At 46.1% G+C, this 12,451-nt stretch overlaps 3 protein-coding genes and 1 pseudogene across 3 annotated transcripts; 2 read left to right on the top strand and 2 right to left on the bottom strand.

Moving 5' to 3' along the window:
* Nucleotides 1-3,827: 3,827 nt before the first annotated feature.
* Nucleotides 3,828-4,714, bottom strand: LOC102927452 (histone H2B type 1-C/E/F/G/I). Its single transcript, XM_006988850.4, has one exon. The coding sequence runs from the start codon at nucleotides 4,712-4,714 to the stop codon at nucleotides 4,334-4,336; it is 381 nt and encodes a 126-aa protein (XP_006988912.1). The 3' UTR covers nucleotides 3,828-4,333.
* Nucleotides 4,715-5,011: 297 nt separating this feature from the next.
* On the top strand, nucleotides 5,012-7,391 carry LOC102928052 (histone H2A type 1-B). Its single transcript, XM_006988852.4, has one exon. The coding sequence runs from the start codon at nucleotides 5,012-5,014 to the stop codon at nucleotides 5,402-5,404; it is 393 nt and encodes a 130-aa protein (XP_006988914.2). The 3' UTR covers nucleotides 5,405-7,391.
* On the top strand, nucleotides 6,555-7,391 carry LOC143266723 (histone H4). The gene has a single exon (XM_076573011.1). The coding sequence runs from the start codon at nucleotides 6,555-6,557 to the stop codon at nucleotides 6,864-6,866; it is 312 nt and encodes a 103-aa protein (XP_076429126.1). The 3' UTR covers nucleotides 6,867-7,391.
* Nucleotides 7,392-8,589: 1,198 nt separating this feature from the next.
* Nucleotides 8,590-11,937, bottom strand: LOC102920033 (mitochondrial import receptor subunit TOM20 homolog pseudogene; annotated as a pseudogene).
* Between the last annotated feature and the right edge of the window lie 514 nt (nucleotides 11,938-12,451).

The raw sequence follows: 12,451 nt of genomic DNA, 5'->3' as shown, positions 1-12,451 counted from the left end.
CCAGGTGGAAAGCTGAGCAGGTAAGAGCATTCCTGCTCCCACATCCGGTTCCCAGCACCCACACTGTAATTCCCACACAGCCTGGAATTCCAGATCTGACATCTTCTTGTGGACTCCACAGGCATCTGTACTCACATCCATAAAGCCATATGCACACATAATTAAAATAATAAAAATATCCAGGCATGGTGTAGCACGCCTTTAATCCCAGAAGTTTAGAGGCAGAGATAAGATCTCTGTGAGTTCCAGGCCAGCCAGGGCTATACATTAAGACTATGTCTATAAATAAACAAGTTTAACTGTCTTTTAAAAGTTCTAAATTAGCTGGGTGGTGGTGGTACACACCTTTAATCCCAGCACTCAAGAGGCAGAGGCGGGTGGACTACTGTGAGTTTGAGGCTAGCCTGGTCTACAAGCAAGTTTCCAGACAGCCAGAACTGTTACACAGAGAAACCCTGTCTCAAAACCCCAAAACAAACAAATAAATAAAAGTTCTAAGTCCCAGCCACAGAGAGACACAAGATCAAGATTTATAATGTGGTAACTACCTTCCTTGGTATATAAAAAGAAAATAAGGTGTAATTGCCAATAACCATTAACTAGAAACATTTAGAAAAAATGAATAAATCTGAGTCTTCACAAAATTGAAGCTTATTTTGTTTTTGCCAGGTAGGAAAACTTGACATTGAACTAGAAGCACTTGGAGGACCCATAGGAATGTTTTCAAATGGAAGAAGCTTTTAGGGGGACCCCTTTTGACAACAGTGAAGCAAAGAATCATTACTTCATTAGCTTATCCGGATATATTGTCTTCCTTAGAGTGATTGTTGCTATGATAAAACACTGTGAGCCAAAGCAAGTTGGGGAGGAAAGGGTTTATTTGGCTTACACTTCCATGTCATAGTCCATCATTGAAGGGAGCCGGGGTGGGAACTCAAACAAGGTAGGAACCTGGAGGCAGGAGCTGAAACAGAGGCCATGGAGGAACACTGCTTCCTGGCTGGCTTCCTATGGTTTTCTCGGCTTGCATTCTTTTTTTTTTTTTTTTTAATTATTTAATGAATTTTATTCTTCGGCTTGCATTCTTATAGATCCCAGGACTACCAGCTGAAAGGTGGCCCCGCCCACAAATAGGCTTGGTCCTTCCACATCAATCACTAGTTAAGAAAATCCCCTACAGGCTTGCCTACTGCCCCATTTTATGGAAGCATGTTCTTAGCTGAGGCTCCCTCCTCTCAGATGACTCTAGCTTGTGTCAAGTTGACATATAACTAGCCAGCACAAATATTCAGTGCTCGACATTGCTCCAGAACCTAGGAGACTTAAGTGATCAAAATATGCTCTACCCCCATCTCAAAATACGCCCATCCCCCATTTCTAAATACGCTCTCCACCAAATCCAACTCCCAAGGTATTTAACTTCTGGTGACAGGAGTGTGAAAGTGCAGCTGGTGAGCAGATGAACGAGAAAAGAACAGCCTGCCAGACCCCAGATCCCAGGACAGAAACGCAGGATCACTGGGGGTGTGTAGATGACAAGCTGTCAAAAAGGCCTCACTCAGAAGATGACTTTCTGTTGTCAGGACTCAGAAATCCTTCCATACAGAGTGGAGGTCCCAACAAGAAAGAGAATAGCTATCTGTCCGTCCACCCCACAGTGATCCTGGGCACTGGAGGCCCCACATGGCTGCCCTCCTCTCAAAGATGAGAATCAGGCTATCTTCAGAGAAGACGTGACGGCGGTGCTGTGGGGTCCCTTCTCCGTGCAGGTAACCCGTGTACTGCTAAACTACGATCATATTTTGGTCACACCAGTCATAAATAGGAAGGGTCCCAAGAAGCTAATGAGAAAAGCAACAGGCAGAACAGGTTTAACCTCAGTCATTTGAATCCGCGAAGGAGAGAAAGAGAAGCCTGTTTGTCTTTACCTACTGCACATGGGTACATGTAAAACTAATAAACAGGGCTTTTTGCAGAACATCGAAAGAAACATAGCTGATATCCATTAATGCAGTGAGACATTTTAAAGACCACAGAGAGTGAGGAAAGGGACTGAGCTCCATGCTTGACCTATGGAGGAGTAATGGGACATGCCCAGGGGAAGATGAAAGATTAGAGCGAGGAAAAAGGCCTAACCTAAGCTATCCACCCTAAATTCACGGGTTGACAGGTTCGGGGACCACATCTTTTGTCGGCTTTGGTTGAGTTTTCCTAAGGGGTCATTTGAAGGCATTAGGGTCATCCTGGGGATATATGGTCTTGAACTGGTAGATAGTAAGTCATAGTTTCTTCATATCTTTTTTTAACCAAGCTGGTGCCTAGTCCAGAAGAGTCTGACTTGAGTTTGCTGTAGAAATTGAGAAACCTAAATGACTTAAATCTTCCCTCCCCAAACAGATAAGGGAAACGGGGCATTGGAGACTGCTGGGAACAGGACTGACTGGGCTCTTTCATGTACGCTATTCGACCCTAGCTAAAAACCCCAGCTACATTACCTTAAGTGGCCACAAGATGGAGACAGATCCTCTCCACAGATCTTCAAGATGGCCGAGCAGCCCAGCTCTGCCAGCTCCTCCCGAGGGCCGACAGTTCCTTCCTTCCAGTTCTCCTCTCTGCGCAAGTCCAGCTTCAGTGGGTTCAGGTTCCAAAGAGTCGGCTGAGGAAGAAAGGGGCGAATGCACGTGTGAGGGTTCAGCTGCGCGCTCTCTCTCTCTCTGTCTCTGTCTCTCTCTCTCTCTGTCTCTCTGTCTCTCTCTCTGTCTCTCTCTGTCTCTCTCTGTCTCTCTCTGTCTCTCTCTCTCTCTCTCTCTCTCTCTCTCTCTCTCTCTCTCTCTCCCAGAGAGACTATTTATATAGCAATATAGCATATAGTCATTTAGCAAGCATCAGAGACCCGAACCACACACACACACTTTTTTTTTAACTTCTTCATTAAATGTTCAGAGTTAAAAAAAAAAAAAAAAAAAAAAAAAAAAAAAGGTACAGAACAGCCTTACCTGAAACAACATCCTGGGACAGTGTCTGTCATACTGGGAAGTTACAAGTTTTCTCAGGGTCTGCAAAGCATAGATCTATTTTTACAGCCCATGTCTAGACTGGCTGCTCATGCAGTTGCAATGTGTTAGACAGTCTGAAACTATTTTTACCTTAACCAAGTTATGTGTAGAATCATTTGATGTTTTCTAAAAGGCAAGCTTTGCGAGATGTCTTATAATAAGCATGTAACGGTCTGATTACAGCATTTCTCTGTCCCTTAGTGTTTACAGTAAGGCCTGCCCTTTTCCTACGATCCCAGGAAGGAAGCTTCTGGTAGCGCATTCTTTTTCCATCAACCCACACCATTCTTACTGCCTCTGCATAGGCTTCAGTATGGGGCAATGGTGTGTCCAAATCAGGGAGATGAGCCACCGAGCTTTCCCCTCTTGGAGGAACCCACACCCTTCCGCCCCTCTTCTATGCTCCACACCCTGGGTAAGGGGGTTTTATAGAGGGAAGTGTGTCCTCAGGGTTAGCACACAGAAGCTGCGTTCCAGTGGGGGTGGAGAGATTGGAGGGGAGGGTGGAGGGGAGGGTGGAGGGGAGGGTGGAGGGGAGGGTGGAGGGGAGGGTGGAGGGGAGGGTGGAGGAGAGGGTGGAGGAGAGGGTGGAGGGGGAGGCTGAATCTCAAGCTGAACGTAGAACTGAGTAATGTGTAAGCCCCCCCCCCCACACACACACACACACATGCCATGCTGGTTTTGAAGGCATAAAGAAGTCCCCAAGAACTGCCAAGGGTTGGCACCGAGACCAGGAGAGGTCACTGGTGAAGACTGAAGACGTCAGAGAAGTCGAACTTCCGCACCTTGTGACGGAGCTGTGTGTATTCGGGACGACAGAGCCGCAAGTACAGCTTCCGAAGCCGATCCGAACCTTTATCCTGAGTAAACCAGGTATCAGACATTTGGGGCGCTACTGCTGGACGTTGAGCAGTCTAACGTGACACAAAAACCTTAATAGCACTTATTTTAAAATTCTTTAGTCTCGTGTATTCCGTCTAAGGTTAATACAAACATAACCTCTTGGGAATAAAGTACTACTGCGTTTCTGGATGCAGAGGGACACACCTGGGACCAACCAAGGTGAGGACAAAGAAATAAGGAAACCCAGTCTATTTCTAATCAATTCCGTAAATGCAGCAAAATTAGTATCCTTGCATCCCAATACGCAGATACCGAACTGGTAGATTCTGCTCTACAACTTAAAGATTAAACTGGGCAGCAGACAAGCACAGCTCTCTTGCCGAAGAAGTGGGTGGCTCTGAAAAGAGCCTTTGGGTTGCAGTGAGGTCCGCCGCTCACTTGGAGCTGGTGTACTTGGTGACGGCCTTGGTGCCCTCGGACACGGCGTGCTTGGCCAGCTCCCCGGGCAGCAGCAGGCGCACGGCCGTCTGGATCTCCCGGGACGTGATGGTCGAGCGCTTGTTGTAGTGCGCCAGGCGCGACGCCTCGCCCGCGATGCGCTCGAAGATGTCGTTGACGAACGAGTTCATGATGCCCATGGCCTTGGACGAGATGCCCGTGTCGGGGTGCACCTGCTTCAGCACCTTGTACACGTACACCGAGTAGCTCTCCTTGCGGCTGCGCTTGCGCTTCTTGCCGTCCTTCTTCTGGGCCTTGGTCACGGCCTTCTTGGAGCCCTTCTTCGGGGCGGGAGCGGACTTCGCGGGCTCAGGCATGATGAGAGAGACACAACTGGAACTCAACGCTCAGGCCTCTGGGCTTTGCCCTTTTATAAGGGTGTTATTTAAATAAGGCATGAAAAAGCACACTTTTGATTGAGTGATATTTCGGTGACGTCAACTGGAGTTTGTCCAATTGAAATACAGATCGACACCAACGCTTCTCATTGGTCTAAATGAAAGGCAGAAGTCAGCCAATCGCACGGGTTCTTTTTCGCGCCCAGAGAAGACTATAAGGCCCAAGCTCTGGCAGTCCTGGTCCATCCAGTTGCTAACGGCTACTGAGACTTCACCATGTCTGGACGCGGCAAGCAGGGCGGCAAGGCTCGCGCCAAGGCCAAGACCCGCTCGTCCCGGGCCGGCCTGCAGTTCCCCGTGGGCCGCGTGCACCGGCTGCTCCGCAAGGGCAACTACTCGGAGCGGGTGGGCGCCGGCGCCCCGGTCTACCTGGCGGCCGTGCTGGAGTACCTGACGGCCGAGATCCTGGAGCTGGCGGGCAACGCGGCCCGCGACAACAAGAAGACGCGCATCATCCCGCGCCACCTGCAGCTGGCCATCCGCAACGACGAGGAGCTCAACAAGCTGCTGGGCCGCGTCACCATCGCGCAGGGCGGCGTCCTGCCCAACATCCAGGCGGTGCTGCTGCCCAAGAAGACCGAGAGCCACCACAAGGCCAAGGGAAAATAAGTCACTGAAAACAAATAGCTAAGCCAAAGGCTCTTTTCAGGGCCACCTACATTTCCTAACAGAGACGTAGCATTTACCTCTGTCAATCGGATGGAACATAACAACGCCAAAACAAAACACCCGTTGTGCTCTCTTTTATGAGTGCATGGTCATGTCCACGTCCGCCAGCGGGGCCACTTTCCCCCTGCTGGGCTGTGAGGCCACCCCCCGTCCCGTGTGAAGTGTATGCCTGGACTCGGAGAGCCACTCCAGGCAGTGGTGGCTTATGCCCCTGTAATCCCCGCCCGTGGGAGGCAGAGGCAGGTGGAGCTCTGCGTTGGGGGCCAGCCTGGGCTACAGAGCGAGATCCAGAACAGCCAGAAAGAGAGAAGCCCTGGCTTGCGGGGGATGTAGGGTGGCGGGGAACAGGTTAAATACACGATAAAATCGAAAATCTGGTTTCTTTGAAACTTCTAGCTGGAATTCCTTCAGCATTTATGATCTGTTACCGCAAATGTAATTTCGTTTCACTTTCCTGTGCTTGAATTATTCCCAACTCTGTCCGACTTAAGTATTAAACCATGTGTTGTGCTGCAAACGTTTAACCCTAGCATTCGGGAGGCAGAGTCAGGCAGATCTGGAGTTGGAGACTAGCCTGGTCTGCACAACGATGAATCACGTCAGACACACTAAGGAAACGGTCTCAAAACAAGAGCGAAAACCAGTAATGACCGCAGTTTAAATGGCTCCCATACGAAAACATTTCACAGGCACGATTCATAACTGTCTCATTAGTTTACTGTTTGGTTCATTAAAAGGTATTCCAAGTTAAACAGCATCGTCCTATAAAGTGCTAAAAAGGAAAGCGTAAATGGGGAGAGAGAACGGGATTTGCTTCCTTCCTTCCCATGTATGTCCTAGACTGTTAAATTACTTAGGAAGGGTGGAGCAGGAATAAAATGGTGGGACACAGACTTTGCTCTTAAATGAAGTAAAACAGAATTGAAAGCCGCTGAATTCCTGCGCGGCTGGGAGCCCCTCCCCCTTCCGCAGGCACTTCCGCCTGGCGCTTCCTGCTTTCACTCCGGTCCGCACGTTCCCTATAAGACAGAACTGCTTTCCCTGGAAGCCGTCAGTTTGCTTTTCGGCAGCTGCTCTCTTCTTTGTCAACATGTCTGGTCGCGGCAAAGGCGGGAAGGGCCTGGGCAAGGGCGGCGCCAAGCGCCACCGCAAAGTCCTGCGCGACAACATCCAGGGCATCACCAAGCCCGCCATCCGCCGCCTGGCCCGGCGCGGCGGCGTCAAGCGCATCTCCGGCCTCATCTACGAGGAGACCCGCGGGGTGCTGAAGGTCTTCCTGGAGAACGTGATCCGCGACGCCGTCACCTACACGGAGCACGCCAAGCGCAAGACCGTCACGGCCATGGACGTGGTCTACGCGCTCAAGCGCCAGGGACGCACGCTCTACGGCTTCGGCGGCTGAGTCAGCCAGGGGTTTGCATCGTCTTTTATTTGCATAAAGGCCCTTTTTAGGGCCACCACACGTTCTACAAAGGAGCTAAACCGGTTTCCAGTGTTATTTTCCTTGCCCGGTAACCTACCTCTTAGGAAGCTTTGTGAAGATTAATTAACCCTTTCAAAGTAACGTTCCTCTGTCCTGGGGCACTGCAGCTCTACAGGAACTGGCGCTGCTTCAGGAATCCCGCGGCCTCCCCACAACCACTGGGCTGTGTTTGGAGGTCCGAAAGGTTTTTGCAATCGACATTTAGGTGTGTACGCGCACACTCAGATGCAGGCCTCGGTTTTAAGTTTTATTTCGTCTGAGGCAGACTTTTCTGAAGTAGCAATCAGAATGACTGGGTTAAAGGAGACATAACCTGGTCTCCCCTTAACAGGTAATGCATGACTGAAAATTTGGGTTCTCCAAGTTGTTGCAAGGTAGAATTAAAGATGATACCTGTAAAATGATTTGTGAATTAAACAGCCCATGGTATGTACACAATTTAAAGTAATTGCAAGTATACCGTGTTATTTAATTCAGCTGGTTTGGTTGTGATTTGCGGGGCGGGGGAGGGGCTGTATTTTGCATAGACCAGCGCATTCCCTTTTTCCAGGCCGGCCTAAAAGTTAGTCTTGCATCTGCCTCCAGAGTAGCTGGAATTACAAAAAGAAAAAAAAAAAATTCACCAGGCCATGGTGCTACACGCCTTTAGCTCGCAGAGGCAGGAGAAGGTCTTGAGTTCAAGGTCAACCTGCTTTACAGAGTTGAGTTCTCTCGGACAGCCAGGGCTACACAGAGAAACCCTGACTCGGAAAAAAAAAAAAAGAATGGTTGAGATCATAGGGGCTTGAATACTGCCATACCTGTGTGTCATATTAATCCTTAATTAACAATAACATAAATCATCAAAGAGTTCATAGTGGTAGTCCTGGAATGGAGAAAGGAAAAACTGGCAATTATTGAGACAATTGAAATCGGTTTTGTTTTGTTAAATCTTTCAGGGTTGACATGAGAAAGACATTTCTATTCACTCCTGCTCTTTGAGTGTCAAATAATACTAGGCACGTATGGCTTTTTGTTGTTTGATTTTGTTTTGTTTGAGAGAGGGTTTCTCTGTGTAGCCCTGGCTGTCCTGGAACTCTTTGTAGACCAGACTGGTCTCAAACTTACAAAGATCCTCCTGCATCTGTCTCCCAAGTACAGGGATTTTAAGCTATATGTCACTACTCCTGGCATGACTGGCTTCCCCCCCCCCCCCAATTTAGAGGTTTAATTTAGAAATACCATTCAGGTAAACATGCAAATTCAGAATGCAAACAAGTGCAATGCCATCAGCTGGAGATGGACCTAAAGACACCCAACAGAACCATTTAAAACTGCACGCTGAACAGTCTGGTCCTCTCAGCCTATAGAGAGCAGAGTGAGCAGACAGCAGGCGAGGCCCACCCAGGTGTAATCCTGGTGCTTTCCGAGGCCAGGTGCTTGAAATACTAGGGGTTAGTCCGCAGAGGACATTAAGCCACTGATGCAGACTGAAGCTTTTAGGAAACACGGGGAAGGAACGGGATCGCTAACAACACACTTCACATGTCCAAAAGTAAACAGAAAGAAACAGTCTGCAAAATTTTAATGCTGTTTTCACAAACAAGTTTCTATCCAATTTGATGACTTACGGTAAAATGTACTAGAGCCTTTAAAAATGGGCATTATTCAACTATCCTCCGTAGTCTCTTCCAATGTTTTAAAATTCATCACTGTGAGTTTTTACCTAATACTTTACTGTATTTACATTTGAATTGCATGTCTTAAGAATGAACAAAATCCATGATATTTTGGTTAACTCAGTGTATTTATACCATGAAAAGTTCTATCAAAATACTTTTCACTGGAAAAAAAATAGTCAAAGGATCTACTCAAAATGCACACTCACTTGGTAGACTTCAGTGCAGGACAGCTCCTGACAAGCGTATTTGCCCTTACTCCCCAGAGCCGATCAGCTTCCGAGCTAATGGTGACATCATTTTTAGCTGAGATTTTATCGTGTTGATATCTGGCTCATTCCACATCATCTTCAGCCAAGCTCTGAGCACTCACAGTTCTCTGACTAATGGTTGGAAGCTTGGTCAGAAGCATCTGGACACTGGTGGTGGTTGTTTGCTGTCACACTCGCAGCTGCCGACTGAGGCTGTCCACACACAGCGACTGCGTGCGTCAGGTGGTCCACACCCTTCTTGTATTCACCTTGTGCTAACAACTCGTCACCAAGCTGTCCTCAAGGAAGAATTTCTGAACAGCTTCAGCATCCTTTAAGTCTGGTAACTTGGAGAGCCCAGCTCTCTCCCTAGCAAGTTTGTTTCTTTCTTCATCCTCGAAGCCTGTTTTTGAAGTCGGGGTCACTCTGTCTTTTGCGGTCAAAGTAGATGCAGTCCCAGATGAAGAGGGCCCCGCACACGCCCGCGGCGATGGCGCTGTCCCGGCCACCATCTTCGCTCGGCTGGGACAGTGCGCCCGGCCGCCGAGGCCCGCCAAGCAGCGCTTAGCTCGCAGCCTCCAGTGCCATAGTGGCTTTTTAAACACCAGCAACACAGCATGTAACCGAGGAAGTGAATGCTTAATTGTGTTTTGCTTTAGTTATTTTCCACTTAGAGTTAATCAATGCATTCAATGATCAGATTAATATTATGCTTAGCACCATTTAGGTATGTAATCTACTCTGAATCTTCTTGGATAAGAACTCAAAACAAATGAAACAGGCTTTCACTTTTAACCCCTCAGAGGCAAGCAGATCTCAGTAACTCAAAGGCAAGGCCATCACAAGATACACAGTGAGACCTGGTCTCAAACAATAAAAGTAAGATAACTGAAATACAGACAAAGAAATGTGATGTACTGTAAAAGTATAATATAGATACTGGATCTCAAACACTTAAAAACAGGGTCTACTTAAAGTTTTATATACTGAAACTATTTTTTATATAGTGGATCATATAGAACATTTTAAAATTAATGTCCCTTTTTTTACCTTGTTAAAAATGTACTTGATAACTAAATGGAAACTATGCTGTATTCTCTTGAGCAGTAAATTTAATATAGCAAACTGGGTTTATGCTTTTAGATGCAAATACAGGAATAATGCACAGAAAATCCTGGGAGAATGAACAGATTTCATTTTTCTCCTATTATATTCCTAAAGACAGAGTAAAAAGTCTCTGTTCAATTACTATCTGAGGTTGAGGCAGGACAGGGAAATGGAAAATTATAGGGATGTGGGAATGGAAAAAGAGTTCCTCACTCTGGAGTAAAAACCCTTAATCAGAAAAGAATTTCAATTTATCGACTTTCACTGAAGACCTTTCTCCCATCCAAGGTATGAAATTTGCAGTTTTCTAGGAAATCTCACCAGAAACTTTATTTACAGTTTAAAAAAAAGTGTGTGTGTGTGTGTGTGTGTGTGTGTGTGTGTGTGTGTGTGTGTGTGTTGGGGGTGGGGTCCTAACTTTTTGGAACCCTGGAGTCTTCCACTTTCATTTCATTGGGTTGTAATTCCAGCTAATACACCTCCAGACCCACCTTATAACCTCATTATCTAAGAAAAGAGGAACAGAGAGGGAAAGGTCCTTTAGAACTGTGTGGAGCAATAAAATTCCAAATAGCTTCAAACATCCTGTAGTCGGCTGCCATTAGAGCATTTGAAGTGAAACTGCACAGGATGAAGGCTGAAGGTGACTGGCCGGTCCAAATGTTACCTGAGGAAGCCAGAGCACAGCCACAGTTATCCTAAGGTATAAACTGCTTGTTACAAAATGAATTGATTTCCCCCAGAGACAGGGTTTCTCTGTGCAGCCCTGGCTGTCCTGAAACTCACTCTGTAGACCAGGCTAGCCCGGACCTCAGAGATCCACCCGCCCCTGTCTCCCAAATGCTGGGATTAAAGGCATTTGCTACCACCACCCAGTTTACAAAATGAATTCTTTTAGGGGAGGCCGGTCTAGCAAATTCAACTTTTTAATAATTTGATTATAAAATACAATTAAAATCTCATTTTAGCCAAAGTTAAGTGGGACTAATATATGGCTGAAGAGGAAGGAAATATTATATACATAAAAGTATATATAATATATATATGCAGAATTATTTAAGGTCTGTCTGTGCAGCAGTTTTGCTGTCTATGAAAGAACATGGATATTAACGATTCATTCCAGCTGTTATTCTGTTCTCTCCAGAGGAACAAAATGGGATCCAAATGAAAGGGAAAAGTGGTGGCCTAAAAGCTAAGACCTAACTCCACCCAGGTTTTCTATCAAGACAGTGTCTTTTCACAGCTCCAGAGAACCAAATAAACTTCGTAAAATCAAGATGATATATTTTCAAAAACTGCCTCGCCAACCTAGAGTGAATAAACAGCGGTATCCCATTAAGAATTCAGAAGCTAAACGCTTAATCCAATACTAATCAAATAAACCTGAAGGTGAAATTCATCATCATTCTAAAAAAAAGTCCTTTGTATCAGATGCTGGACGAGGTGGCACAGGTTTATAATCCAAAATCTCAAATGACTGAGGCAGGAGCCTAGAGTTTGCTACACAATGAATGCCAGGTCAGTCAGCGCTACATAGCAAGAATCTGTCTTTTTAAAAAAAGATTCTGTATAGTGGAAAGCTAGAATGCTTATTGCAGAAACATAAAAGTAATTCTCTTAGGTTTCTCATTCCTTTCCATGAAACTGAAATAGGCCGTTGTACTGAACTGCTGTTTTGTCCCATCACCTACTTGAGATCTGCTTAAGGGTTAGAAAGACTTTGCTATCATTAAAAGTGAAGGGGCAGAGAAGAGAAATTTGTACTGGTTGGGAAACATCATCACCGCTTACTTGGGATAGATCTCTTCTCCAACTGCCTCTGCCTTTGCTCTTTTAATTGAAAATAATTTCCTTTATATCCTTCTAGATTGCTTCTGGCATTAAAAAAAAATATACATAGTAATATCTACCTCACAGGCCGGTGTAAAGATTAAATGGGTTCATATAATACAAGTATATATATGTACCTGGCATGTTGATAAGCACTCAGTAAGTGTTAAAAATCATTTGATATGTTTTAAAAAATATTAACATGCTGGGCGTTGGTTGCGCAGGCCTTTAATCCCAGCACTCGGGAGGCAGAGGAAGGCGGATCTCTGTGAGTTCCAGGCCAGCCTGGGCTACCAAGTGAGTTCCAGGAAAGGTGCAAAGCTACACAAAGAAACCCTGTCTCAAAAAACCAAAAAAAAAAAATTAACGTAACAGGCAAACCTCTAGTAAAGACTTGGATGAATAAAAAACAAGTTCTGTATGTTGAAATTTTCCAGTCTGACCAGGTATCAGTTCATTCTGTACGCTCAGTAGCTGTACCCTCAAACCTTAGAAAACCGAATGGCAAAAAAATGTATACATATTTTCGTAATTAAATCATTTTTGGTTTTGTTTTCCGGACTCAGGGTTTCGCTGTGTAGCCCAGGCTGGCCTTGAACTCAGATCTACCTGCCTGAGCCTCGCCAATGCTGGGATTAAAGGTGTGAACCACCAGCGA

The sequence above is a fragment of the Peromyscus maniculatus genome, chromosome 5, assembly GCF_049852395.1.
Source record: "Peromyscus maniculatus bairdii isolate BWxNUB_F1_BW_parent chromosome 5, HU_Pman_BW_mat_3.1, whole genome shotgun sequence".
Classification (NCBI taxonomy): domain Eukaryota; kingdom Metazoa; phylum Chordata; class Mammalia; order Rodentia; family Cricetidae; genus Peromyscus; species Peromyscus maniculatus.
Note: the sequence above shows the minus strand (reverse complement) of the source record. Positions and strands in the feature narration are given on the sequence as shown.

Bases quoted from the DNA above. Each gene is read 5' to 3' on its own strand.
- LOC102927452 (XM_006988850.4), bottom strand. From the start codon at position 4,714: ATGCCTGAGCCCGCGAAGTCCGCTCCCGCCCCGAAGAAGGGCTCCAAG.
- LOC102928052 (XM_006988852.4), top strand. From the start codon at position 5,012: ATGTCTGGACGCGGCAAGCAGGGCGGCAAGGCTCGCGCCAAGGCCAAG.
- LOC143266723 (XM_076573011.1), top strand. From the start codon at position 6,555: ATGTCTGGTCGCGGCAAAGGCGGGAAGGGCCTGGGCAAGGGCGGCGCC.